The sequence below is a fragment of the Chrysemys picta genome, chromosome 1, assembly GCF_011386835.1.
Source record: "Chrysemys picta bellii isolate R12L10 chromosome 1, ASM1138683v2, whole genome shotgun sequence".
Taxonomy (NCBI): domain Eukaryota; kingdom Metazoa; phylum Chordata; order Testudines; family Emydidae; genus Chrysemys; species Chrysemys picta.
The window spans coordinates 128,772,468-128,797,586 of NC_088791.1; the positions used below are offsets into that span (position 1 = coordinate 128,772,468).

The window sequence follows — 25,119 nt, forward strand, 5'->3', positions numbered from 1 at the left end:
TGGGTGAACACCATGCATTTCAAGGACTGTCATGTAATAGTAACACGGGATATAGGGCTGGAAGGTTCTTCCTGGATCACTGAGTCCAAGCCACTCGTATGGCAGGCAACCTTGTCAAATAACCCCATAATGTTGCCCCCCTGACCTCCATACAGCCTCCCAGTCAGCACCCCCATACAACCCATCCTTCCCCACATGCAGTCAAATCCATATTTAGTCTGAAACACCAGGTACTGTTACAAGTGCTGAGCCCGTAGTCTGCTCAGATCCATACATAGAGGGCTACTGATCTAAATAGGGATCTGGTGTCTGTACTTCTTTTTACCTGTCCTGAGCCACAGGTGAGAATGGGATTGTGGCAGGTTATGCGGGAGAGGTAGGAAGGAGGACAAAAGGAGCAAGAGGAAGGTGACCCAAAGGACTGAGAGTCAATGGAATGAAGAAATTAATGGGTACGGCAGAGGGAGAGTGATATATAAAAGGAAGGGAAGAGGAGTTAGCTAGGAAGGCAAATGCAAGCTGTTGAGTCCACTGTGGACGCCTCTATGCAAAGCTTAATGAGTTTATATAGTGCTCAGATATTAAAGTGATGGGCTCCCTAGAAATATCATTGAAAAAGAGAGAAATATTCTGTAAGAAATGGTCATTTAGAAGCTGACCAATATGGGCCAGGCCTTGTGATCTATTTTTTGCTCTCTGTTGTTGTTGGTTTCCTCAGCAGTGGAAACCTGACAGTGTAAGTTTGAGGAGAAATAATTTTTTTAGAAATGTTTGGGCCTTTATGATGACCCTTATCCCAACCGTTCAGAAAATGTATAGGGGCTTTCCTGTTCCTGACTCTGCTTCTTGACCCTGACCTCCTTTGGTGTAAAATGCTTTGATCTGTTCTGTTTCTAATTACCTTAGCCTCTCTTCAGAGTTTCTCCAGATTTGGCTGGTGAAGAGCATGAAAAATAATCAGGTCCTTAAAGAATTCAAATGCCGTGTGCCGTTTTCAGCCACACACTCCCTGTGAGCTGTTAAGAGGCCTGTCAATACAGCCCCGTGCAACAATGTGTGAATTCATCCTTATTGAACCATGGCAATAAATTTGCTGCCATGGATTCTTGGGCTGAATCGCCTGCAAAAAGCCCATTGAGCCACAGAGCTGTGCTATGCCCAGGATTTTGTGATCTTCTGTGTTATTGAGAAATCTCCTTGGCATTTCACACTTCTGGATAAAAACAATTACAAGAGCTTTCATGCTTCAGGTCCTTAGAATGTAAGCTCTTTGGGGCAGGGCCTCTCTTTAGTTATGTGCGTACAGTGCCTAGTACAATAGGGATCGGGGCTGCTATGCTCAACTGCAATGCAAACCATAAGAGACTGGCAGGCTTCAGGATGGAATGTCCCCCAGTTCTGAGCTCTGGTCAAGTGTCAGTAGTCTCTTGGTCTATCCAAGGCCGTGATCAAGTGTCTTGATGTTTTTGGGCTTTTGGCCTTGAGATGAAAACCTTGTCTGTGTTTCTGGGACCTTGAAGTGAAAAAATTCTCTAAATTACACAGACACACATCCTGCATTTATTTTATATTCTAAACACCTCCTTGGGGAAACCTGGCCGCTATCAGCGAGATGCTAATGGGCTAGATGGAGCATTGCTGTGTTCTGGCATGGTACTTGATTTTAGCACTGCTGAATAACTGCAATGAGCAGGTACTACAGTGGAGATGTCAGTTCAGGCTTTCCTATATTACCCCATCAGCGTGTATTGACTCTGGCCTGGAGGGCCCTGACTGGATTTGGTGGTTCCAACTCTATGCCCATGCAATCCTGGGCTTCACTGCACAGATTGCCAATAGTCAGGGCCATGAAAGAATGGAATAGTGTTTGTTGGGTAGGTGAGATTTATTTTTCCATGGAGACCAGTTAAGGAGGTAGCCAGGCTGAAACCACCAAGAGTTTTCTCTCAAACACACTTTACCAGTAAGCCTTCCTAGAACCCAGTGAATATAAAGCTTTGCTTCGATGCAAGTGAAGCATCTATCTGCTCACACTTGCTTTATTTAAATGCAGATGGCAGGCAACTGAAACTGAAAGGTGAACTGCCAAAAGAGCAAATAAAGCCACAAGAGAGAGTGTGTATGTGTGTATGTGTACGCACACCCTTTGCCAAACTGTTAAATACATCTAATGCAGCAGTGTAGCAATTAAATAAGGTGGAAACTCAGACTCGTGGTGAGTGAGTGTCTTCCATTAAAGGGTTGAAATGGAACCTGCATGGAAATACACTATTAATTATCAGAAAGCCTAGTAAGAGAACAATATACACCTCTCAATGATGTGAGCAATAGAATGTGCCAAGTCAAACCTATCAGCTTGAACCATATGGCTTAACACTGCGCTGCAAATGGGCAGCATTTGGTTCTGTCAAGTTACTAGCTGGGTTGCTCAAGTAGTACACAAGAGCCATATCCTACAAGAGGTCAAGTATCTTCTACTACCTGTTGGTTTCGGTGGAAGCTGAGCACTTTTCGGGAGGCACTCCACACCATGCAGGATAGGACCCAAATCATCCAAGCAACACTGCTGCTTGCTGAAATGGAAAACAAGCTATACACACACAGTCCCTCTCCTTCCCTCCCAGAATATTTAAGGGACTGATATGGTGTGTCTATTTTTTTTGTTTGTTTTTAACCTAGATATAGCCTGGGTTAATGGTAGAGGCCACAAATTATTGGCATCTGATTTCTGTTTGTCCTACATAAGTGAGTTTCCTCAGTCTGGCTCTTTCTGGACATATGTCCACAAAAGCTACGCGCACAACTAGCAGCAATCACTACGTTTGCATTATGGTCTTGTCTGAGGAGACATCTGTGCTGCAAGTGGACATGTCAGACGTTCTAAGTATGTATTCAGGCAGCTAGTCCATCCCACTGTTGCAGCCACGCTGCTATTTTTAGTATACTAACTCAATCACAGCTAGCTGGTGTACACCTACTTGAGCTGGGAGTTACACCTCCATCCTGCCCCAGCGGTCACTAGGTTCAGTTTTAAAACTGGATAGATCCTAAGAGGACAGACTCTTCTTTGGCTGTTCCAAAGTCCGAGTTAGAAAACGGAGACACTACATCCACTATCAAAACATGGTTACAAAAATGCAAGAAAATTCTTGAGAAATGCATACGACTCAGGGGCATGATGTTTCTCGTTGTTGAAGTAAATTAGCTTTAATATTCCATAGAAACAGAGTGTGTAAAGTTAAGCATTCAGCAGACAGGGTATAAGTTTTCATGCACAAATTGATCTCTGACCCCTTGTGTATGCATAACACCACACTCTGCAGCTACACCATCACAGATTGTCTCTCAGGTACTGCAGAATGTCGTTCATTCCCCACCCTCTAATATGGTAGCCTGTAGCATGAACACCTGTCTAATTTCAGGCTTTTGATCTGACACTCAGGCTTTTGGAAGGTGCTACAATCACTGGTGCCACAACCTTAAAAGTGGTGGTGAGCATGCTGAATCCCAACAGGATGCTGAGTCCTCCTGTTATCTGAGTCACAAAGTAGGAGCTCAACTAAAGTCCTGGCTTAAAAACCAATCTCCCCCACCACACAAAACTGCTCTATTTTATATCATTTTTTTTTTCAAGTAGAAGAGAAATTTGGAAGTGACAGTGTTCTATAGAAATGTGATTGTAAGTTGGCAGTGTTTTGGACCATTCATGGAAAATACTTATTTTTAATAGGCATGTGGGTGTCAGCTGAAAGGATAATCTCAGCCTTTTTGATTTCCCATTGCTGGCAGGTTTGTATAGCAGCTGCCCCAGGGGAAGAGGCAATGCACAGATCCCAGTACGCAATAAGTAGTAGACTACTTGCATGGCTGGGTCATTAACTTCCTTCCCTCCATTTTTTGAGCTTGAGTCCTTCTGTTGTGCATTGTTTGCCAATTATACAAGTTTGGGGATCATTAGGGACCTTGAAGTCCATGTACTATTCCAGATGGAAGTCTTTTTGTACTAAGGCTGCTCCGTTTCTCTCTTGGTTAATTAAGTGCCTTGCTTTCCATTTGCCTGTTGGCTGTAACTCTTCTCCCATTTCCTTCCCTCTCTTTTGAGAGCAAAAGGCCCTGGTATTCCTGGCTTGCACCAGGTCCATTACTAGACTCTCTCCCTGTTATTTGTGGGAGCAAATCAGAAGCAGAAAGTGATGCACTGCGGTGCAACTGGGCCAAAGCTAGTTTGCAGGGGCTCACAAGTGGGATCCTTCTTTATTGCAGCACTGTGTGTTTTGCCAGAGCCCCAGTAGCAATGGTGAAGTCTGTGTGTGAGAGAAGTCAGGAGAATGCTGCTCAAGGACTAATTTGTAGTAAGCAGGGGGCGTGGTATTGTGATTTGAGCAGGAGACCTGGAAATCAAGACTCTAATTAATGGAGATCTCCTAGAACTGGAAGGGACCTTTAAAGGTCATCGAGTCCAGCCCCCTGCCTTCACTAGCAGGACCAAATACTGATTTTGCCCCAGATCCCCAAGTGGCTCCCTCCAGGATTGAACTCACAACCCTGGGTTTAGTAGGCCAATGCTCAAACCACTGAGCTATCCCTCCCCCCCTCTAGGGTCCTACTGGTGGCTCCTGGGCTCACTTGCTGTGTGACCTTACCCTAATGTCTCTTCACCACTCTCTGCCTCAGCTTACCTCTCTGTAACACGGTGCATTCTTATTTCCTACTTAACAGGTAGGAATTACTGCTGATAAAGTAGTTTGGGGTTCTCGAAAGTGCAAAGTTATTACACTTAGGCCTTGGCTACACTTACCCGGTAGTTCGGCGGCGAGCGATCGAACTTCTGGGTTCGACTTATCGCGTCTAGTCTGGACGCGATAAGTCTAACCCGGAAGTGCTCGCCGTCGACTGCGGTACTCCAGCTCGGCGAGAGGAGTACCGCGGAGTCGACGGGGGAGCCTGCCTGCCGAGTGTGGACCAAGGTAAGTTCGAACTAAGGTACTTCGAACTTCAGCTACGTTATTCACGTAGCTGAAGTTCCGTACCTTAGTTCGAATTAGGGGGTTAGTGTAGACCTGGCCTTAGAATTAGACTTTGGGCTGATTTACAGTCCCTGAAATCAGATCCAATCCTGCTTTTGAAGATTCCCTTCCCTTTTCCCTACAAGGACTGCTCCTTGAGCTTAGGCAGGATAGGAGTTCTAATGCTACAGGAAAAGTGATCACTGATCATTCGCAGTTGCTGCTCTGAAGGAGAGGGAGCTGGCTGGGTCGCTGTTTGCAAGGAAACCATTTCTCCCTTCTTCTCTTTGGGCCAATAATTGCCAAGCTTCTCAGAAGCGCAAGTGAGAGCTCAGGTTAGTTCGTTACGCTGAAGATACGGATAGTATTATTTTCTTGTTGCATGGAGAATGTGTAAGTTTGACTCCTTGTATGTCAGGCTGAAGCTGTACCAGGATGAGCTGATAAACTGATGTGCTTAGGTTTGCTTTCTCTTTCTAAAGATACCCCTTGATTGTGCCCTTTATAGTTAATTGTAGAAGAATATTTTGTTACGGGGTACACTTACGGCTGGGGCGCCTCCTCGCGGCTATGAAACACAAGATCCAAAGAGGGGTCAGATGTGTTGGCGAGGTGCAGAATAGGATGTAATACTCTAACTAAATTGCACCCACTGTCCCAAATATTGCCCACAATCCTGAGTAGCCAGAGAAACGCTGACACTTAAATTATCATCATTAGGATTCAGAGTCAACATGTTATGGAAACACTTCACACCTCTCCCAGCTGTTGTTTCAGTGGCTGACTCAAGAAGACATTATCACCGTTAGTTCATGTATGGAAGGGTATTTTCACAACCATAAAGACTATGAATTTAATTTTCATTTTAATGAAAGCTTAAAATCTGCAGAATGTCTCCCATCAATGTTGCACACAGTACCAGAGAGAACGGACTCAATCTATCACTTGCATTACTGCTGGACATGAAACAAGGGCAGTTAAGTAGGGTGGGGGTCAAGAACTGAGAGCCCAGAGGCGTTTCTCATCTGTCTGCCAAGGTCATTTCATAGCTAAATAGATGTAAAGGCCAGAAGAGACTATCAGAAGTCATGAGAGGAGTCTGTTGTCACTCCTTATTAATCACTGCTTCACCTATAAAATGTTACCTCTTCTTATCTTATGTGATATGGGGAGGGCTAGTCAGCATTTTGGACAAAATTTTCTTGTCACAAAATGAGGTTTTTGTCAAAATCACTATTTTCTGTGGGGAAATGTTCATTTCAATTTCATTTTTTGGCTTTCCCCAACTGAGAAAATCAAAATCGAAAATGCCATTTCAAAAAGTTGAATCATTTCATTTTGATTAAATGTGTCCACACTTTTTTGTTCTCGACACTTCAGATTCAGAACTCTTTGGAGTTTTTCAGTCCATGACATTTTGAATATTTTAACGCTCGAATCAGAAATTCATTTTGAAATGTCAAAATTTCCCAGGGGGCAAAAATTCTCCTTCCCAACGAGCTCTACAGAGAGGCACTAACCCTGGGCAATAGTTACTTTCCATTACTTAGGTATCGCCTGCCAAACAAAAAGCTTCAGCCAAGGTCTGCTGAAGTCAATGGGAGCCTTTCCATTGGCTACAATGGGCTTTGGGTCAGTCCCAAAAACCACCATTATCTGATCATCTTTGCTCAATGACTGAGTCTTGAAAATGGCTCCCCTCCTTCCTTGCATGCAGAAGTTACTTTCAATTTTAACTTCAGAGAGAAGTAACTTAAGAATAAAAAGATAATTTCTCATATTTCAGCCAGGGAGCAATGATGATAGCCTGACATGCTCTCCTATCAGCAGGGAGGAATTATTAAACTAGAAGTACAACACGCACACATCAGCCATGAGGGTCACATTGAGCAAGTCAGACATTCTGCAGATTTTAAGCTTCCAATAAAATGAAAATGAAGTTCATAGTCTTTATAGTACATGAACTTATGTCTTCTTGAGTCAGCCACTAAAGCAATAGCTCAGAGAGGTGTGGAGTGTTTCCATAGTGTGTGGACTCTGAATCCTAATGATGATAATTTAAGTGTCAGCATTTCAGCAGAAATATTTGGCTACTCAGGTCACTGTGGGCAATATTTGGGACTGTGGCTAGCATGGGTATGTCTCCTCTAGCTGGGAACTGCACCCCCAGCTGGACATACCTTCAAACAACATGGGACATCATGGAGTAAACATCTAAACTTGATCTTAAACATATTTTTCCCATTTGTTTACAATTCTCTTGTACCTTTTTCTTTGGTCACAGATCAGAGATCTGATTCTCTACTGCCTTGTACCTGGTCATTTATGCTTCTATAAAGTGGATGTAAAATAGTGAGATCAGAATGTTATCATTTTACACCCATTTTGCCTAGGTGTGAATAAATACCCAAGGTGTAACACAGTGGAGAATTGGGCTTCAGTTGTTGTACCTGAGAGTGGATTCCAGTGTGTGAGTTTTGGTTATCTGCAATTGTAGTGTACTTTACATTAGCCTTAGCAAGAAATGGAGTCTTAGCAAATTCTGTCCTCATTTACACCTCTGCAACCCCATTTTTTCCAGTTCCTGGGAGGGCCAGCCAGGAACTATCCCAGTGAAAATGTGTGGCATGTAGGGTTTGCCATGCCAGATCAGATCGGGGCTCCATCAGCCGCTGGATCTTACCTCCAGCTCTGTGCCATATCAGATACTTCAGAAGAAGGTGAAATCCCCTGCCATAAAACACCTGGTCAGTTGTGAAATGGTGTATGTGGGGCAGGGAATTCCCCCCCAGTCAGTCCTAGCAATCAGTTTATGTCTTGAAAGATTATGGGGCTTGACACAGCCTAATAGCCAACCCCTCCTTTTTTTCTCCCCTGTTGCTCCCCCCATGGGTGGAAGAGAAATACTCCCTACAACTATCCCCCCACATGGCAAGGTCAAAGGGAGATTAGATAATCCAATCCATTCCCTGGGCCCAAATAGCAGCTGTTTTCTCCTCCTAGTGATTATCTGGGAGATGCACTGACTGCTGTTTGGGCTGCCCAGCTGCGAGGGGAGGATAGGAAGAGAAGCTGATGAGCCATACAGCTGCTGCATTGAGGGAAGCTGCCTATTGAGCAGTAACTGGGCCCAGATCCCCCGACGAGGCCAGATCCAAGACAAAGTTCTAGTCATTAGCAGCCCTGGTCTCTCAGAACAAAGTACTTAAGTAGGTGAGTAGCCCCATTGACATCCCTATTCCTTGCTGAGCAGCATCGCCAGAAATGTTGGCTAAATTCTGATCACAGGGCCAACTACACCTGGGCAACCCTATAATAGGATTACACGGGTGTCACTGAGGAAGGAACTGGAAAAAATGGGGTTGCAAGGGTGTAAATGAGGACAGAATTTGGCTTACAGAACCTGTATTACTGTTAATGATACATGAGATGGAGGGGAGGAAAACAAACACTCCCCTCCCCCTCCCAAGTTGACAGGACTGTCAGATTCTATGTTGAGCTGTGTTGAAATTTAAATCCTGGAGCTCTGAGTAGATGTTGAAAGAGACAAAAAAGAAAGACACTAACGGACACTCGCCAACTAAAAACTCTACCACAGCTACACAAAAAGACCCCATTAATCATGCCAGGAATATTTAAAGCACCGTCGGGTTTTTTTTTTTTAAAGTGATGATTATTTCAATACATTTTCCTGCCTCTCTTCAGAAGAGAGCCTCAATATTTGCAATTGCTCTGGCATAACATTTTTCACGATTATACTAAGAGGCAGGCTTAGGTCAGTAGAGGGAAGCTGCTTTAATGAATCCAAAGGTTTGTCAGCCAGCCTAGCTTTTGTACTAGTACCAATAGGCTGTGCCAACAAAATGATCCCCTCCAGAGATTTCAAGTCATGGGCTGTTTGTGGGATTAGGATAGAGAGGGGAGAGAGTTACAACTCCATTTTCTACTTGAGTGCATATCATTTATGCTGGAAGCCACTAGAAGATTCCTTCCCTTTCCTCCACCACCACCAGATTTTTAGGATCCATACAGTGGTCCTGATCCCGCATCATAAAAGTTAATGGGAAGTTTGCCATTGACTTAAATAGGAACAGGTCCAAAGTGTACGCTTGCATGGGGACGTAGTCAGATGGGACTACTTGTGAGAGAATGAATTTCAGTCTCAGATCCCTAGAGGATTTTCTTTTCTTTCCCTACTGGATAGACCCAGGATTTTGTGAGCAGCAAATTCATTCTCAAAATTAGGACTCAATCCTGCTCGCATTGTAATCAGTGGGAATTTTGGTACTGGTTTCAGTAGGAGCAGGATTGGTCCCTTAAGGAAGAAACAGTGATTTGCTCTTGTGTATGGATTTAAGGTTTATTTAAAAAAAAAAGATTTATTTTCTAACATTAGGGAGTAATGCATGATTGTTGAAGCAGGGGTGTGTGAGATAGAACGACATGACCAACTGTGCCCCAGACTTTTTATCTGGCGAGGTGGTTGCACTTTCTGTGCCTTTGTTTCCTCTTATATCACAGAGGGGATAAAATACTCATATACCCATGGGAATGCTGGGAGGCTTTAATTAATTTATATCTGTAAAGTATTTAGCAATCCTCAGATGTAATGTTCCATGTACTGTAAATGCAGAGTATTAGCAATAATATGAAATTATTTTGTATTTATTTGTTAAAGGGGATCATTTAGTTTCGGGGGTGGGGGGAGTTTAGAAAGAGGTGAAGAGGCATGTGAGAAAAGAAAAGTGAAGAGAAAGGAGGTAGATGGTTGAAAGATCAGAGAAAGAGACCAGAACCTACCCACGGCCATCAGGGTTTGTGGAGATGCCATCAAATTGGGAAGCATCAAGCTATCATTGAGCCTCCTTTTTAACTTGATGAATAAAAAATGTTTAATAATTAGCAAGTAAAATAATAAGCTTCCCCCCCTCCTCGTAGTATTTAGCAGATACCCAGAATCATTAAAATAAAGGAATATGGAATGTCCCATGTTCTGAGGGAACTACTTTGATTTTGGGGGTGGGCTGATGGAAATGTAGAGTCCAGAAGGGATTGCTCACCCTTGCAGTGCATCAAGAGGTCTAGTTCACCACATAACAGGGCATCGCTGAGGAAAGGAAAAGAAATGCATGTCAGGGATGGTCTTAATAATACTTAGTCCTGCCATAACTGCAGGGGACTGGACTAGATGACCTCTCAAGGTCCCTTCCCGTCCTATGATTTCTGTGATTCCTTAAGTAACAAGACATTTGTGATGCACGTTGAGGGGAAGCAGACTCAAGTTTGAGACTGACACTAATTCACCCCATCGTGCCCAGGTAATTGCAGGACACATGGTTTGTATCAAAGCTCTGCTGAACTTTCATAACCAGATCATCAGGATCTTGCACAACACACATGATGTCAGGTTTTGCTACAACTCAGGCTTGGTCCATCTAAAGTTCTGCTGAGTTTTGTGCACCTGCTGTCAAACTTGTGCTAAGCTTTGACCTACCATGGCTTGAGTCTCTTACGATTTCAAAAGCTCTGGTTATATGTGCTTTTGACCAGAGATGGGCCTAAACAAAAGTCCTTGATCTGAATGGTCCCAGACTTGGAGCTTTGATATCCAGATCTGCTTAGAACTTTTAAATGGAAAAAGTTGGCTTTCCCTTCCCTCCCCGTCTTTATGTAAATAAAAAATTATTAAGGGTGTTTTGCTTACAACAAAAAAGACCAAGCATTGTGTATTTAATTTGAAAGATGAATTTGCTGGGAAGGTTGTGAGTGAATCTTCAATCACCCAGCTCTCCTCAGTGTCCATCACAAGGTTCATGTTACCAAAAAACCTAGGAAAACAGGGAATGCAATGTGGTTGAACATGCTTTGCAACCTTAGCTATGGGGTTCACCCCCAAAGGAAAGCTAAGAGGCAATATATTACCCTTTCTGCTCCTGCAAAGTTAGACACACCAAGGACCCAGTCCTGCAAACACACATGTACAAGAATAGTTCCACTGAGTTCGAGAGGATTACTCATGTGTGTACTCAAGTGATTTTCTATAAAAAGGAGTATAAAAAAATATACATGTGATTTAAGTAACATACTCTACATAGGCCTGAGCCAAAGCCCATTAAAGTCAATGGGAAGACTTCCACTGATCTTAATTAGGGTTACCATACGTCCTCTTTTTCCCGGACATGTCCGGCTTTTCGGCACTCAAACCCCCGTCTGGGGGGAATTGCCAAAAAGCCGAACATGTCCGGGAAAATGCCGGCCAGGCACTTCCCCTCCCGCGGCGGCTCTGCTCCTTCCCTGACTCTTCGGCTCTGTTTAAGAGCCGAGCTGCCCGAGCGCTATGGGCTTCAGGCAGCCCCCTTGCCTCCGGACCCCAGCCGCCGGCCGGGCACTTCCCCTCCCAGGCTCCGGCGGCGCAGGGTCCGGAGGCATGGGGGCTGCCCGAAGCCAGTAGCGCTCGGGCAGCCCGGCTCTTAAACAGAGCCGAAGAGTCAGGGGAGGAGCAGAGCCTCCGGCCGCGGCGGCTCTGCTCCTCCCCGACTCTTCGGCTCTGTTTAAGAGCCGAGCGCTACCGGCTTCGGGCAGCCCCCATGCCTCCGGACCCTGCGCCGCCGGAGCCCGGGAGGGGAAGTGCCCAGCTGGGGGCGCAGGGTCCGGAGGCAAGGGGGCTGCCCGAAGCCCAAGTGCTACCAGCTTCACGGTTTGCCGGGCAGCCTCCAGACCCTGCGCCCCCGGCTGGGCGCTTCCCCTCCCGGGCTCCAGCTGCGCTGGGGAAGCGCTGGCCGGGGGCGCAGAGTCTGGGGGCTGCCTGGCAAACCGTGAAGCCAGTAGCGCTCGGGCAGCCCTTTCCGCATGGCTGGGAGTGGGAGGGAGGAGGGGGCGGAGTTAGGGCGGGGAAGGGGCGGAGTTGGGGCGGGGCTGGGGTGGGGAAATGGGCAGGGCCAGGGCCCGTGGAGGGTCCTCTTTTTTTATTTGTTAGATATGGTAACCCTACATTTTCCAGAGGGCTTATAGCTAATTTAAAGTCCATCACTGTGTAACATTAGTTCAGGTTACTCCTTCCGAAGTGCAGTGCCTAGCTTTTGTCAATGTTGTAGTTCATGTGCCATCATGTTTTTCGTTCAAGTGTCATTAATCTGGCTAGGTCCATCTGGAGTTCTCTACATTCTTTATTCCTGACTAACCTTAAATATTTTGTGTCCTCTGAAGATTTTGCCCCCTCATTGTTCATCCTCATTTCCAGATTAAATATATTAAATGACACCAGGTCCAGTATGGTTTCTTGGGAAACCCTATTGTTAACCTTTCACCATCTTGAAAACTTTCTGTTCATTCCTATTGTCTTGTTACGAATTTGGCCCAAAAGAACTAAATGGTGTTGGTGCCTTTAATTTATAATTCCACCCAGTGGTCCCTTGCCTGAATGCCCATGCACTTTTAAATTAGGCCCCCTAGACACAGGTTTCAAAATAGTGTTTAAATGTGAGCGGGTCAAACTCATTTGCCAAGTAAGCCACATTCGAACACAGCTCTATCAAAGCGTGAACCAAAACCCCTCTGAGCAGGGTTAGATGACATGGTGATAGAAATGCCTGAGCTGTGTCTACACCGCAGCTTCTACCTTTGGTACCTTCAGTGAACCTGCTACATCAGTAAATTGCAGGTCCCATTTTTGCCAGTGTAGATGAGGCCTTAAAGATCCTGGCCCCACCTGTAATGTGATTTGCTTTACCAGCATGGAGGGGCCCAGACCACTATCTGGATCCCAGGAATCCCAAACTTTGGGGAAGTGGGACTTCCACAGAGCTAGTTTTGTCATGGCCTCAACCTGAAATCCTCCGAATAAAGTTAAATGACACTGGAACAAAAAAATGCCTGATCCATGTCGACACAATAGCTTCTACCCGCAGAGCTGTGCTGGTGATGAACTGGGGATCCCGTTTTTGCAGCCTGCCTGCCCAGCCTTGTTTTTCAAACATTGAAGCCTTTTTATGGTTTGCCTCTGCCTAATTTTTTCCTGAAATCTTGCAGGAAGCTCAGCTTGCTGTGTCCACTGATAGCAGCTGAAGTATCAGGATCCAAACGAATATATTGACTACTTAGGTGTGTCATTTTAAATGAGCACAACATACCCTGTTTTTTCTTCAGAACAGCGTGACTTAGTGCACAGAGCACTGGTCTGGGACATGTTTTTCCCCCAGCTCTGCCACTGGCCTGTTGGGTGACTTTGGGCAAGTCACTTGACCACTCTGTGCCTCGGTTTCTCCATTTTTAAAATGAGGATACTGATACTCACCGTATGCAAAATGCTTTGCGATCTATGGATGAAATGTGCTGTATAAGAGTGAGGTACTTTGTGACTGGCTGCATTTCTGCTTAAAATCTGTCCAAAAGTGCCATAAACTTAACTGGAGTAAAAGGGATGTTTTGCACTAAGCTCTCATTTCAATTATCTTTGTGAGAAAATGAAAGTGGGAGGCTGGTAGTACGGGCTAAAAACACCTCAGGCATAATGAGAGCAACTGTGGCCGAAGCTTCCCCCTTCACAGCTCTGTCAATGACCTGCAGCTGCCAGGTAGCTTTACAAGTGCGGCACAATACACTGCATCCTGACCTGCAGTACATCCTGTTCTTCCAGTCGTTTGGCTTCTCTAGGACAGAGACTGCCGGTTATGCTGCATTGTGCCAAACTGCACAGTGTTTTTTGTGTGTGGATAAGTGAGGATTAGGAGGAAACATCTTTCTTGTGGCCCGGGCCCAGGTCTCCAGAATTGGGAGGCCAATGTGCTAACTCATTGCATCAGCAAGGCCCCCAAGTTCTGCACATGGTTTACAGGAGTACAGACTCCTGGTTTACAGAGTTGAAAGCACCTGATTCTGTAAAAGCAGACTGGGTTCCTAGAACTGGAAGTAATTGAAATTATCCCAGGGCAACTTTAATCAGCAGATAATTCATTGCCTTGATGTATTTTCTGATCCCAGCATCGCTCAATCTGACCTATGGCAACTGTTTTCTTAGCTCAATTGAGCGAAGTTACTGCTTTGAGGCCAGGAGGTCCTCCATTCAAAACCAGGCTCCCCCATCTCTGCAGCTATTACCCATGTGCTCTGACTGCTAATGTTAATTCACCCTCTATCCTGAACCCTGCAACATCTGTTCAGCTAAATGTTCATCCCACTAGTAGGAAAGTAATTCTGCTGTGCAAAAGGGGAGAGAGAACTGGGAGCAAAGGATGTGTCGTTCTGAGAGTGCAAGTTGCTTCTTGCTTCAGCTCCTTTATTTTATACTGAATTTAACTGCCGTTTAGAATGAGCAGGCTGCTTTCAGCAACAAGCAGTCCATAAACCACCTCTGTTTCCTGCTGATTTCATGTTTCGCTAGGAAAGACATTGCACAGGAATCGAGATAGGATTGACTAATGAGCATGGGAGTTTGTGGAACAACCACACTGGAGACAGGCTCATTCTCTCTCTCTTTCTTCCAACTCACTCTGAAGAGAGCTAGCTACAGCTCACCATCGAACAATAGGCCTGCCCTGAGCCCTTGTGCCACGGTTTTGCCCCGTTCTGAAACTGCCGTCTCTCTGAAAATTCATTAAGGGCTCTATGACCCAGATGTTTGTGCGGTGACACTGAAGCAGCTGTCACTGCTTTAAAAGAAATACTTAGCAATATTTCTTCCAAAGACCTGCTAGTTCTTCCTGGGAAACTATGGGAAGCATTTTTTAATAGAGAGAATTGTGCATAGGCATAATGTTTTCTAGACCTCTCTTCCCTCGTTTTTTAATTACGCGAGGTGTTTGCATGCAAACAGGATTTCTGCCTCTTAAGCGTCCATCTGCTTCCACTGCTTCCACTCCACCTGAAATCTTAACCCACTGCACGAAAAAACACGGACGTTTTAACAGCAGCTCTCTGTGAAGAGAAGTCCTGAGTAATTGTCCCTGTGGTGACGAGATTAAGAATATTCAAGGCTCGTTTGGTCTATGGTTCGAGCACTTTCAAAGGGACAAACCATGCTCAGGTTGTTCGCAGATCTATTTTCAGCCGAACCTGAAGAAACAGGCTAAAGTTCAGCTAGAACTGAGGGGTCTACAAGGGTGAGGGAAATGAACTGAATTGCTACCAATGAAAGTCAATCTAAGAATTAATTTCTGTAAGGTTTTCCATTGGCTTCAATGGGCTTTGGATCAGGCCCTATGTGCTTGGTGAGAGGGAGCTACTCAGGGACAGAAGGGGACTGCTTTTTAAACAAGCGTCTTTAGAGGTACTCATTTGTGTAGTTGAACAAGGTAGGGCTGAGCCAAACACAAACTGTGTATCTGGAGCTGAACTTTTCCAGAGCTTCAGCTCTCATTTTGGTTGGGACCCATCTCTAGAACAGAGAGGTGACCATCTCAGACTTAAACCTGGATAACAAGAAGTTACATCAGGAAAGCAGTGCCTGTATCAGCACTAATGCCTGTTCTCAGCCTTCAGGGCTTATGTTGCCTTTCTATGTGCTTTTTGCAAAGCACTGTATACACCAGGGGTCAGCAACCTTTCAGAAGTGGTGTGCCGAGTCTTCATTTATTCACTCTAATTTAAGGTTTTGCATGCCAGTAATACATGTTAATGTTTTTAGAAGGTCTTTTTCTATAAGTCTATAATATATAACTAAACTATTGTTGTATGTAAAGTAAATAAGGTTTTAAAAATGTTTAAGAAGCTTCATTTAAAATTAAATTAAAATGCAGAGCCCCCATGACCGGTGGCCAGGATCCAGGCAGTGTGAGTGCCACTGAAAATCAGCTCGCGTGCCACCTTTGGCACGCGTGCCATAGGTTGCCTACCCCTGGTATACACCAATAGTGCAAATAAAAGTAATGTGTGTGTGTGTGTGTGTGTGTGTGTGTGTGTGTGTATATACCTGGTAAAGTCACACATGTAAATTTATGTAAATATATGCAAATTAGGCCCGGCATTCTGGCTCCTTGTAAGTTGCCAATGCAGCCATTGGTTTTGCACCACTGCCCTAAGTAAACAAAGATCTTTCTTTTCATGCTGTCCCCGTACATCTGTGGCTGTGACTTGAATGGTGGGTGGGAATCTGAGTACTTGTCTCTTTAATTATCTGATTGGCATTAATGAGCTAGCTAGATACGCAAGTGAGCTGTCAGGTTCTTCAAGAACACTAGGTATGTCTCGAGTGCAGCTGGGAATGAACCTCCTAGCCCGCGTGGATTGACACATGTTAGCTCTGCATGAGCTAGTGCACTAAAAATAGCAGTGTGCATGTTGTGGCATAGGCTAGCCACTCAAGCACAAACTTCCCCAACCCCTTGGTCCCATACTCAGGTGGCTAACCCATGCTGCTGCCCGAGCTGCAACATCCAAGCTGCTATTTTCAGTGTGCTAGTTCGCATAGAGCTAGTGCGTATCTGTCTGTCTAGGTTGGGGAGCACGCTGCCAACTGCAGTGTAGACATACCCTCTGAGGGTATATATCTAGAGTAGGAAAATAAGTTTTTATTTTAAAATGTGTTCACCATGATCAGCTAGCACGTATTAAAATACACTTTGCCCTGTCTAGGCCAGGGTTTTAAAACGTGTTAGCTAAACTGTATTAACTATCATATTTTTAAAGCGCTTTTTAATTTAGATTTACCCTAAGTGTCTCATAAGAGTTTGAGATCCTGTTTTAACCAGAGTAACTTGATAGTCAATTAACTAACATGGTTATAAATGCTACTCCAGACATTCCCCAACATTTGGTTTAGACACACACACTAGTGGATGGGGCTTCAGCCATAAAATAAACCACAAGAGTATCCCCTAGGGTAAATTACAAATGTTTGTGTCCTGGAACACAATGTTTGTGTGGAGTATCTACACTAGCATGAACAGTCGTGTTAGTTAATTTGAGTTAATTGGCAATCAGTTAATTTACATTTACTACAGGACCACAAACTCTAGTCCAGTCAAACCCTAAAGTAAATATGAGATTGTCAGATTTTCTCCCCCCCCAGTTTGATGGAAGGATAGAGATCTTTTAACAAAGGCCTCATGCATCACACAAACAGGGAAGAATGTTGCCAACCTTACTCATGGTGATTGGTTTCAGTAGGGCTACTCCTGATTAGCAAGGGTGGCTGAATCTGTGCCTTGGACCAGTTAGAAGGGTGACAATGGTTGGGCAATGGATTGAAGGACTGGGGGAATCCTTGTTTAAATACGGGTACAGAAGAAACTGGTATTAATGGAACCATTGGCTGAAAAGAGAGTCTCCAGACCCTGAACTTATGATTGCCTTCATTTGAGTGACTAATTTTGCTGGAAAAAATAGAATCAAATCCTTTAAAAGACTGTGCTCCTCCTCATATTTTGTAGTGCCCCACATGTCCAGAACAATGAACAGAAAAATGTGGGCTTTATTTGGTAAAATCCAATGGGATGTTTGGAGTTGCAGCTGACCTGTAGTAACTTGAATTAATTGATTGCCACTTAACTAACATGGCTGTTCGTGCTAGTGTAGACACTCCACAGATGTTTGTTCCAGGACACAAACGTTTGTAGTTTACCCTCATTCATTTTTAAGCCCTCCTGCTTTGCGATCCCACGATGAGAACCAAATGCAAATAAATGAATAAATGATAAGGCTGTTGTTTTACAGGCTTTTTAAAGTTAAAACGAGAGGGTTGCTCACTTTGTTGCATGTGGATGCCAAGTGTATCGCACACACCAGGGGCTCCTTGCATCCCTCCATTCTCCCTCCTTCCCCTGCTTGGCCTCCTAAACTCCCTGTGTACCACCCTCCCATCCTGCCAGGAACTCCCTGAAATGCCTCCCACCACCTCCTGCATGCTAGGGGCTCTCTGTGCACTCCCTTCCCGCCCCTGCCAGGATCCTCCATTATCTGGCTATGCCTGGGGCTCTGTGTGCCCATTTCCCTCTCCCCAATCCCTGCCCCCAACATCCTAGCAGTATGCCTGCGCTATGGAGACTATACCAGCATAGCTATGTCGGCGTAACCTGTAGTGTAGACACAGCCTACGCTGACAGAAGGAGTTTTTCTGTCAGTGTAGGAACACAGCCTCCCCAAAGAATGTTAGCTACATTGACAGGAGCCCCGATCCGGCAGGTAGTGAAGACATACCCTGAGAAAACGCGACTAATAAGAGGGGTTTTCACATACCTTTCAGCACGGCTTCCTGATTGCCATGCTTCAGGCAGTCCTTTTAACTAAAATTATCAATGTGTTTGTTTTGTATATATCTGTGTATATAATATATCTGTGTGTGTGTGTGTGTGTGTGCGCATGCACATATAGCTAGACAGATTAGATTGTGAGATACAGTGGAACCTCAGAGTTACGAACACCAGAGTTATGAACTGACTGGTCAACCACGCACCTCATTTGGAACCAAAAGTACACAATCAGGCAGCAGCAGAGACAAGAAAGACCAAAATATAGGAAAGTAATACCGTACAGTATTGTGGTAAACGTAAACCACCAAAAATAAAGGAAAAGTTTAAAAAAAGATTTGATAAGGTAAGCAAACCGTTTCTGTGCTTGTTTCATTTAAATTAAGATGGTTAAAAGCAGCATTTTTCTTCTGCATAGTAAAGTTTCAAAGCTGTATTAAGTCAATGTTCAGTTGTAAACTTTTGAAAGAACAACCAGAACATTTTGTTCAGAGTTGCAAAGATTTCAGAGTTACGAAGAACCTCCATTCCTGAGGTGTCCATAGCTGAGGTTCTCCTATATCTGATCTTAGACCTGTCACTGGAAAAGGACTTATCCCATCCTGGGCCTTAGAACAGTGTAATTTTATGGAGGGAAATTCTAAATTTCGGTGGGGATAAAAGGAAACTTTTCAAAAAATGATAGTTGTTGGAAGCCACTCACAGTTTTGTAGTGTTAAAATCATAGAAGCATAGGGTTAGAAGGGACCGCAAGGGTCATCTAGTCTAATTCCCTGCCAAGATGCAGGATTTCTTGAGTCAAAAACATCCAAGACGGATGGCTATCCAGCCTCCTTTTGAAAACCTCCAGTGAAGGAGCTTCCATGACCTCCCTAGGCAGTCTGTTCCATTGTGGAGATGGATTAGTAGGCAGCAGGCAGATGAGGAGCCGAGGTCATTGGTGCATGATATGATGAGTGCTACCGATCACAGATATCACCATCTCTAAGTGAGTGTGTGTGTGTAAGTAATTCTCTCTGATCCACACTGCAAATTTTTATTGCATATTCTCCTAGGCACCTCCACTCCCATCAGTGGAATGTCTGCATATTAAACTAGTGCAGAAGAGGCTCTAAATATTCAGAATGGGGAGGAGAGGTTTGTGCAAGTTGGTTAGGAGAATTATGCTCTTAAAGCCCAACCATTACTCACAGAGGCCCAGATTGTGAACCCTTTATTCTAGGGTTGCCAACAGTCCCCTTATTACAAGGGACATCCCTTACTTGTTCATCTCTGTACAACAAGATTGTGAGTTGCTGAGTGCTTCAAAAATACCCCTGGCGAATGTAGGTGCTGCTGCTTTATATTATTTATTAATAAATGATAATATCGGGAGGAAGGGTGGGGCAGGGGTGCTAAGAAACAGTCCCTTATTTTTGAAATATGATGTTAGCAGCCCTACTTTATTCTCAGTGGTGAGCACTTACTTAAGTGAGTACTATTGACACAAATGGGATTACTTGAGTGAATAACTGTTCACCAGTGTGAGTAAAGGGTTCACAGTTTGGCGTATCCAAGACTCCGGTCCTGCAAATACTTATCCTTGTGTTTATATGACTGTGAGCGGTCCGAATATTCACCACATGTCCATGGTTGCCGTCGTGCAGTTGTGTGTAAGGACTGGAGCATAGCCTGTAAAGCACCTTGGGGTCTTTCCAGCTGACAGACTCTATATAAACATTATTACCCTGCCCTGCTGAGGTAAATAAGTCCAAATCTTTGGGAAAGAAAACTATTGCCAAAGAAGCAGGTGTGTCAGTTCAAAGTGGCCCATGAGGAGCAGCTATAAGCCTGTACTTTGCCCATTTACTGAGGGTTTTATCTGATCCTTGGTTATACAACCCGATGAAAATGAACATTTACTGTGGCAGTTCCTGCATAGCCTAATATGTAGGCTACTCCCTGAAACACTGAGCCATCTCTGTGATAGCATGTGGGTATTTTGGGTGCTCCTACTACAGGGGTCAGAACCTATGGCACGCGTGCCAAAGGCGGCACGGGAGCTGATTTTCAGTGGCACTCTGCTGCCGGTGTGGGGTTCTGTCCACCGACCCCGCTCAGCCTGGCCTGTCTGGATGGACAGAACCCCGGGGCCAGCAGCGGGCTGAGCGGGGCCGGTGGCGGGGCACGACTGGCAGGGGCCGGCAGACGAAACCCCACACCGGAAGCGGGCTGAGTGGCTCAATGTAAAATGTATTACTGGCATGCGAAACCTTAAATTACAGGGAATAAATGAAGACTTGGCACACCACTTCTGCAAGGTTGCCGACCCCTGTCCTATCAGCTAGAGAACTGATTGATGGGCCTGAGTATTCGAGGGGAAGGTGTGCAGTCGATGCCAGCATAGATAACAACATCTGAGTAAATTGTGGATACCCACTGCCATATGGGTAGGGTGGATAGTTTGATACATTTAATTGCGTTCATTTCCTTAAAGTTTTTCACTAGAGATGGTTGGGAACTGGAAAAAAAATCAGTCTGCCTCAGAAAAAAAAGCTGAAATTTCCCACAAGATGAAATGTTTTCAAAAATGTTGTTTCGGCTCAGTTGAAACATTTTGCCCCAATTTCACCCTTACGATTTTTGATTTTTTAAAATAAGATAAAATAATTTTCAAAACCAAACATTATTTCAAAAATAAAAAATCATCCTGTTCCATTCCAAACACGTTGAAACAGAAGGGAGGGATATTATCAAAATGCTTTGTTTTGATCCCACCCAAAAAGTTTCCATTCTGACAAAACAGCTTTTCCAATGGAAAAGCATGCGGCTGCAAAAGTTTTGACCCGTTCTACTTTTCGCAGAGTCCTAATAACAGGTTTGTGGGTGGGCATCTGTGATTGATCAGTGATTGTTTGTGCACTGCTTTGAAAATGTGCAGAGCTATGTAACTGTTTAGGTATTATTTTGGCACTGGAAGCAATGCAAACATATCCAGATACAGTAGCATGGTCTCGGTCATGTGTTATTTCATGTCTGTGTGCATAGGGAAGGCAGCGTGGCCTAGTGCAGAGGAAACTAGAACTAGGTTTACATTACAAGCTAGGGATGTGATTCCCTGCTCATGGAGACATACTCATGTGAGTCCTTATCTGAGCTAATGCACTAAAAATAGCAGTGTAGCCATGAGCAGTGGCAGCAAATGCATGGTTAGCTGTCTCGAGTACAAACCTGCCTCAACCCTGTGGGTAAGTACTCAAGGCAGCTAGCATGTGTGTCTCCTGACGCTGCCTGTGCTACTGTGGCTATGCTACAGTATCACACCCTTAGCTCGTAGTGTAGACACATCCTGAGGGTCAGGAGACCTACATTCTGTTTTTTGGCTCTGCCACTGACCTGTATGACCTTGGGCAAGTCACTTTATCTCTGTGCCTCTGTTTCCACTCCTATCCTTTGCCTGCCATATCTATTTAGATTGTAAGCAATTTGAGACAGGGAATGTCATTCACTGTGTGTTTGCACAGTGCAACCCTGGCCTCGGCTGGGGCCTCTAGGTGCTCCCATGATGCAAATAATTAATATAAATTAAAGCAAATAATTATATTAAATGATTTCTTGTCCTTGGGTATTTGCAATAAAATGTTGGTAGTGTATTCCCATCGCTGATCTTTGGAACTCTACCACTAAACTTTATTTCTTATTTACTTGCTGTTATTCTGGCATTTTGAAGGGCTCTGTGGAAAGAAAGCAGCACAAAATCACACAACCAGTTTGGTGAGTCCTGTACAAACAGGAATCATGCTAGAAGAACTCATGTGCCTGTGTTGCCAGCTTCAAAAAAAAAAGAAAAGAAAAGAAATCTAACTAATATGCACATAGTGAGAACCTCAGACCACTAAGTGTAAGCAGTGCCACATGGCAGGCCATGGGGTTGTAAGAGATAATCTGATGCCTGCTAGACCTACCATGTGTCTCTGAAAATTGGTAATGTTCCTGTTTTCACTTGTCCCAGTAATTGTTGGTTGTAGGGGGAAAAGGGGATATTTTGTAAGGTTTTCTTTTTTACCTCCTGTAAGTCTAACAGCTCAGCTCAGTTTATGTATTAAACAGCCCCTGCTTGATTTGGTTGCTGTGATCGATGCCCTCTCTGTCTACGCTAGCAGAACGCTATGCTGGTTTTTAAAGCAGTTTTGCTACCACAGTTTAGTCATGTAAAGAAAACTGCCTTCATAACTAGATCTCTGCAATCACATCACTCTGGGGAGCATTGTAGTATGTCCATCCTGGCTCCTACCGCAGGGAAGAGATAGGATTCTGTAATATGACCATACCACTCTTTACACATTGTTGAGGGTATGCCTACATGTCAATAAAACACCCTTGCCTGGCCTGTGTCAACTGACTCAGGCTCACAGAGCTTGGGCTGCAGGGCTGTAAAACTGAAGTGTAGATGTTGGGCTCGGGCGGAAGCATGGGCTCTGAAACCCCTGACATGCGCCAGTCATGGGTGTTTCATTGCAGTGTAGATATACCCATAGTGTGCAGGCAAATCCTGCTACCCGGTTGGCTCTCCAATGATTTGAGTCAATTACATAATACTCTTTATTTCTAATGTGCCTCCTCACCATAGTGTTCTGGGGTGTTGTATGTACATCATAAGAACAATCATTTAAAATAGGTATTAAAAATGCAAAATGACATGCCACCCACTAAGAGCTTTAGATTGCATGTACTTGTCATCCGTCTTGATTAATTTTATTTGTTAAATTCACCTTTTCATCCTTTGGTTTTCAGAACAACAACAGCCACCCAGCTTTAATTTGTGGTCAGTTGGATAGGGAGGAAAGATGGCCTTGTGGTAAAGCACTGGAGTGGGATTCAGGCAATCTGGCTTCAATTCCTGGCGCCCAAGCTTGTGAAGGATAAATGCATCAAGGCAAAACTTCCATCCAGCAAGAGGTCTTATTGTCCAAAATGGTGGGCTCTTTCTATGGTTTCGGGTTCATTGTGATTCTGGAGTGCCCACTTGTCAAAATGAGCACAGGACAAGCAGAGTGAAACTTCAGAGCTTCTTTTTTGCCAGGGGCAGAGTCACAGCACATCTACAGAACAAAATACCAATAACTTGGGGAATTAAAAAACAGAAAGGGAAAGGAAGCAATAAAAAAATCAAAGAAATGAAATCTGAGTGTAGAAGAAAAAGTAGGAGAGGAGAATAGTAAAAGGGATACTTTGCACTTGTTCATGCAATGATCTCAAATCACTCTAAGCTCTTTTGCAGCCTTCCTTGGGCACATTACTTATTATCCTCATTTCACAGATGAGGGAATTGAGGCACAGAATGGTGAAGTGAGCTGACCAAGGTCACCCTGCGAGTAAGTGGCAGACCCAGGAATAGAACCATATGTCCTGATGCCGACTTCAGTCCTTTGGCTCTAATGCAATCATTTTCCTTTTGTCCTCTCACTGTTCCTACTTATTCCCTTGCTGCAGCGCTACTCTTTCATTTGCTTTTCTGTGTAGCAGCTTCTGCTCTGCTTCCTGGCTCAGACCTGCTCTGCAACATTACAGAAGATGATCCACTTTCCCCCTCTCCCACTTCCAAGGGCTGGGAGTGCCCGTGGAATTCCCAAAGTGAATAAGGGCTGCGTGGGATGTACCGTGTCACATGGACAGGTAATACCTGGAAGGCATCTCTCATTTTCAGAGCAGTTGGAAAACAATTGCTAATAGTGCTCCTCCTTACAAAACAAAATATTCAACCTGCTCGGTTCATTAATTATTATCTTCAGGCAGGAACACTGCAGATTTGTTACTAGTAATGGTCAAATCATTAGCACATGCAGCATTAATGGAGGAGAAAGCATCCGATAAAGAGTCCTCTCTTGACCATGTTGTCATCCCTGAAGCACAGACTGGGTTGTTAAATTCAGTTCCTGCTCTCCTTTTGTCACGTATACCTGCTAGAAAGGTTGTATGGAAAGGAAGCATCAGCCTCTTTTCAAAGACAGACGAAAGAAAAACTTTCTTCCTTGTAAAACAGGAGTTCAGTGCCAGACCCGACCGCCTGTGTAAACATACAACATACATATTTAAAAATCCTTAATGTCCTGCCAAGATCCACAGGCCTGAGCTGGAGGGAACCACCTGTTATGGGAAATAAAGATTTTGCTCTGTCTCAGGCGCTTGTCCAAGTTGTTAACGTTATTTAGAAAAAGTAAACAGTTACAAATTACTGATACATTGATCTGGAAAGGATTCATTTACTTTTTGATTGCTTTCTCATAGCAGTAGATTACTAACTGATTATTTATATGGTACAGAATAATAAAGGTTAGGCCTGGAGGGACCCTGTGAACATCAGCAAGGCCAGTCTTCCCTACGCCTAGTACAAATCACCCCATGCCAGTTCCTCCTGTGTATCGTATTTTAGCCATTTCCCTTGATGTCCCTCGACCTCTCTTGGTGGCTCTTCCTCTGTTATTCCAGTATCTTACTACTAGGGCACTTTCCCTGTTTTCTTATGTAAACTTGCCATTCTTCAAATACATCCTAGATCAACTTCCAATGTTTTCTTTCCCCTCCTTTATTATTATTTGCTTTTGGCAATGTCTATAGATCTGTCATATTTCTCTTTTTTTAGTTGTTCTTTTAATCTTTCCTTGCAAGACAAGACCTTCTGACTTTAATGATGCTTGTCCTTTTCTTCGTATTTTCTCTTTTATTTTTTATCCTTCTCAGAATGAAGAGCCTGTCATACCATCTGCAGTATTCCAAGTGAAACCTCACCAATTGTCTTCATTTCTTCTTCTCTCTTTGACACAATTTTTTCTGGCCTCATTTCCCTCATGTTGTTCTTGTTGAGGTAGGTGGCTAATTAGTGCTAATCATGAAGGGGAGGCCATAATTGGTGTTCCATACAGATTCTGTATGGTAGAGGAGGTCAGTGCTAG

The 25,119-nt window shown here is 44.2% G+C and overlaps 1 protein-coding gene across 6 annotated transcripts in view; it reads left to right on the forward strand.

Annotated features, from left to right (window-relative positions):
* The window catches only part of ETV6 (ETS variant transcription factor 6), a 177,118-nt gene that overhangs the window by 15,748 nt on the left and 136,251 nt on the right, over positions 1–25,119 (forward strand). Inside the window, exon 2 of one of the 6 annotated variants that reach the window (XM_065584037.1) lies at positions 23,690–23,842. The exons of 4 other annotated variants lie outside the window; for them this stretch is intronic. In XM_065584037.1, the coding sequence (XP_065440109.1) occupies positions 23,690–23,842 (153 nt within the window). Of the gene's footprint in view, positions 1–7,062; positions 8,220–23,689; positions 23,843–25,119 lie in introns of those variants that run through there. One more of the 6 variants, XM_065584058.1, reaches the window with a different exon arrangement.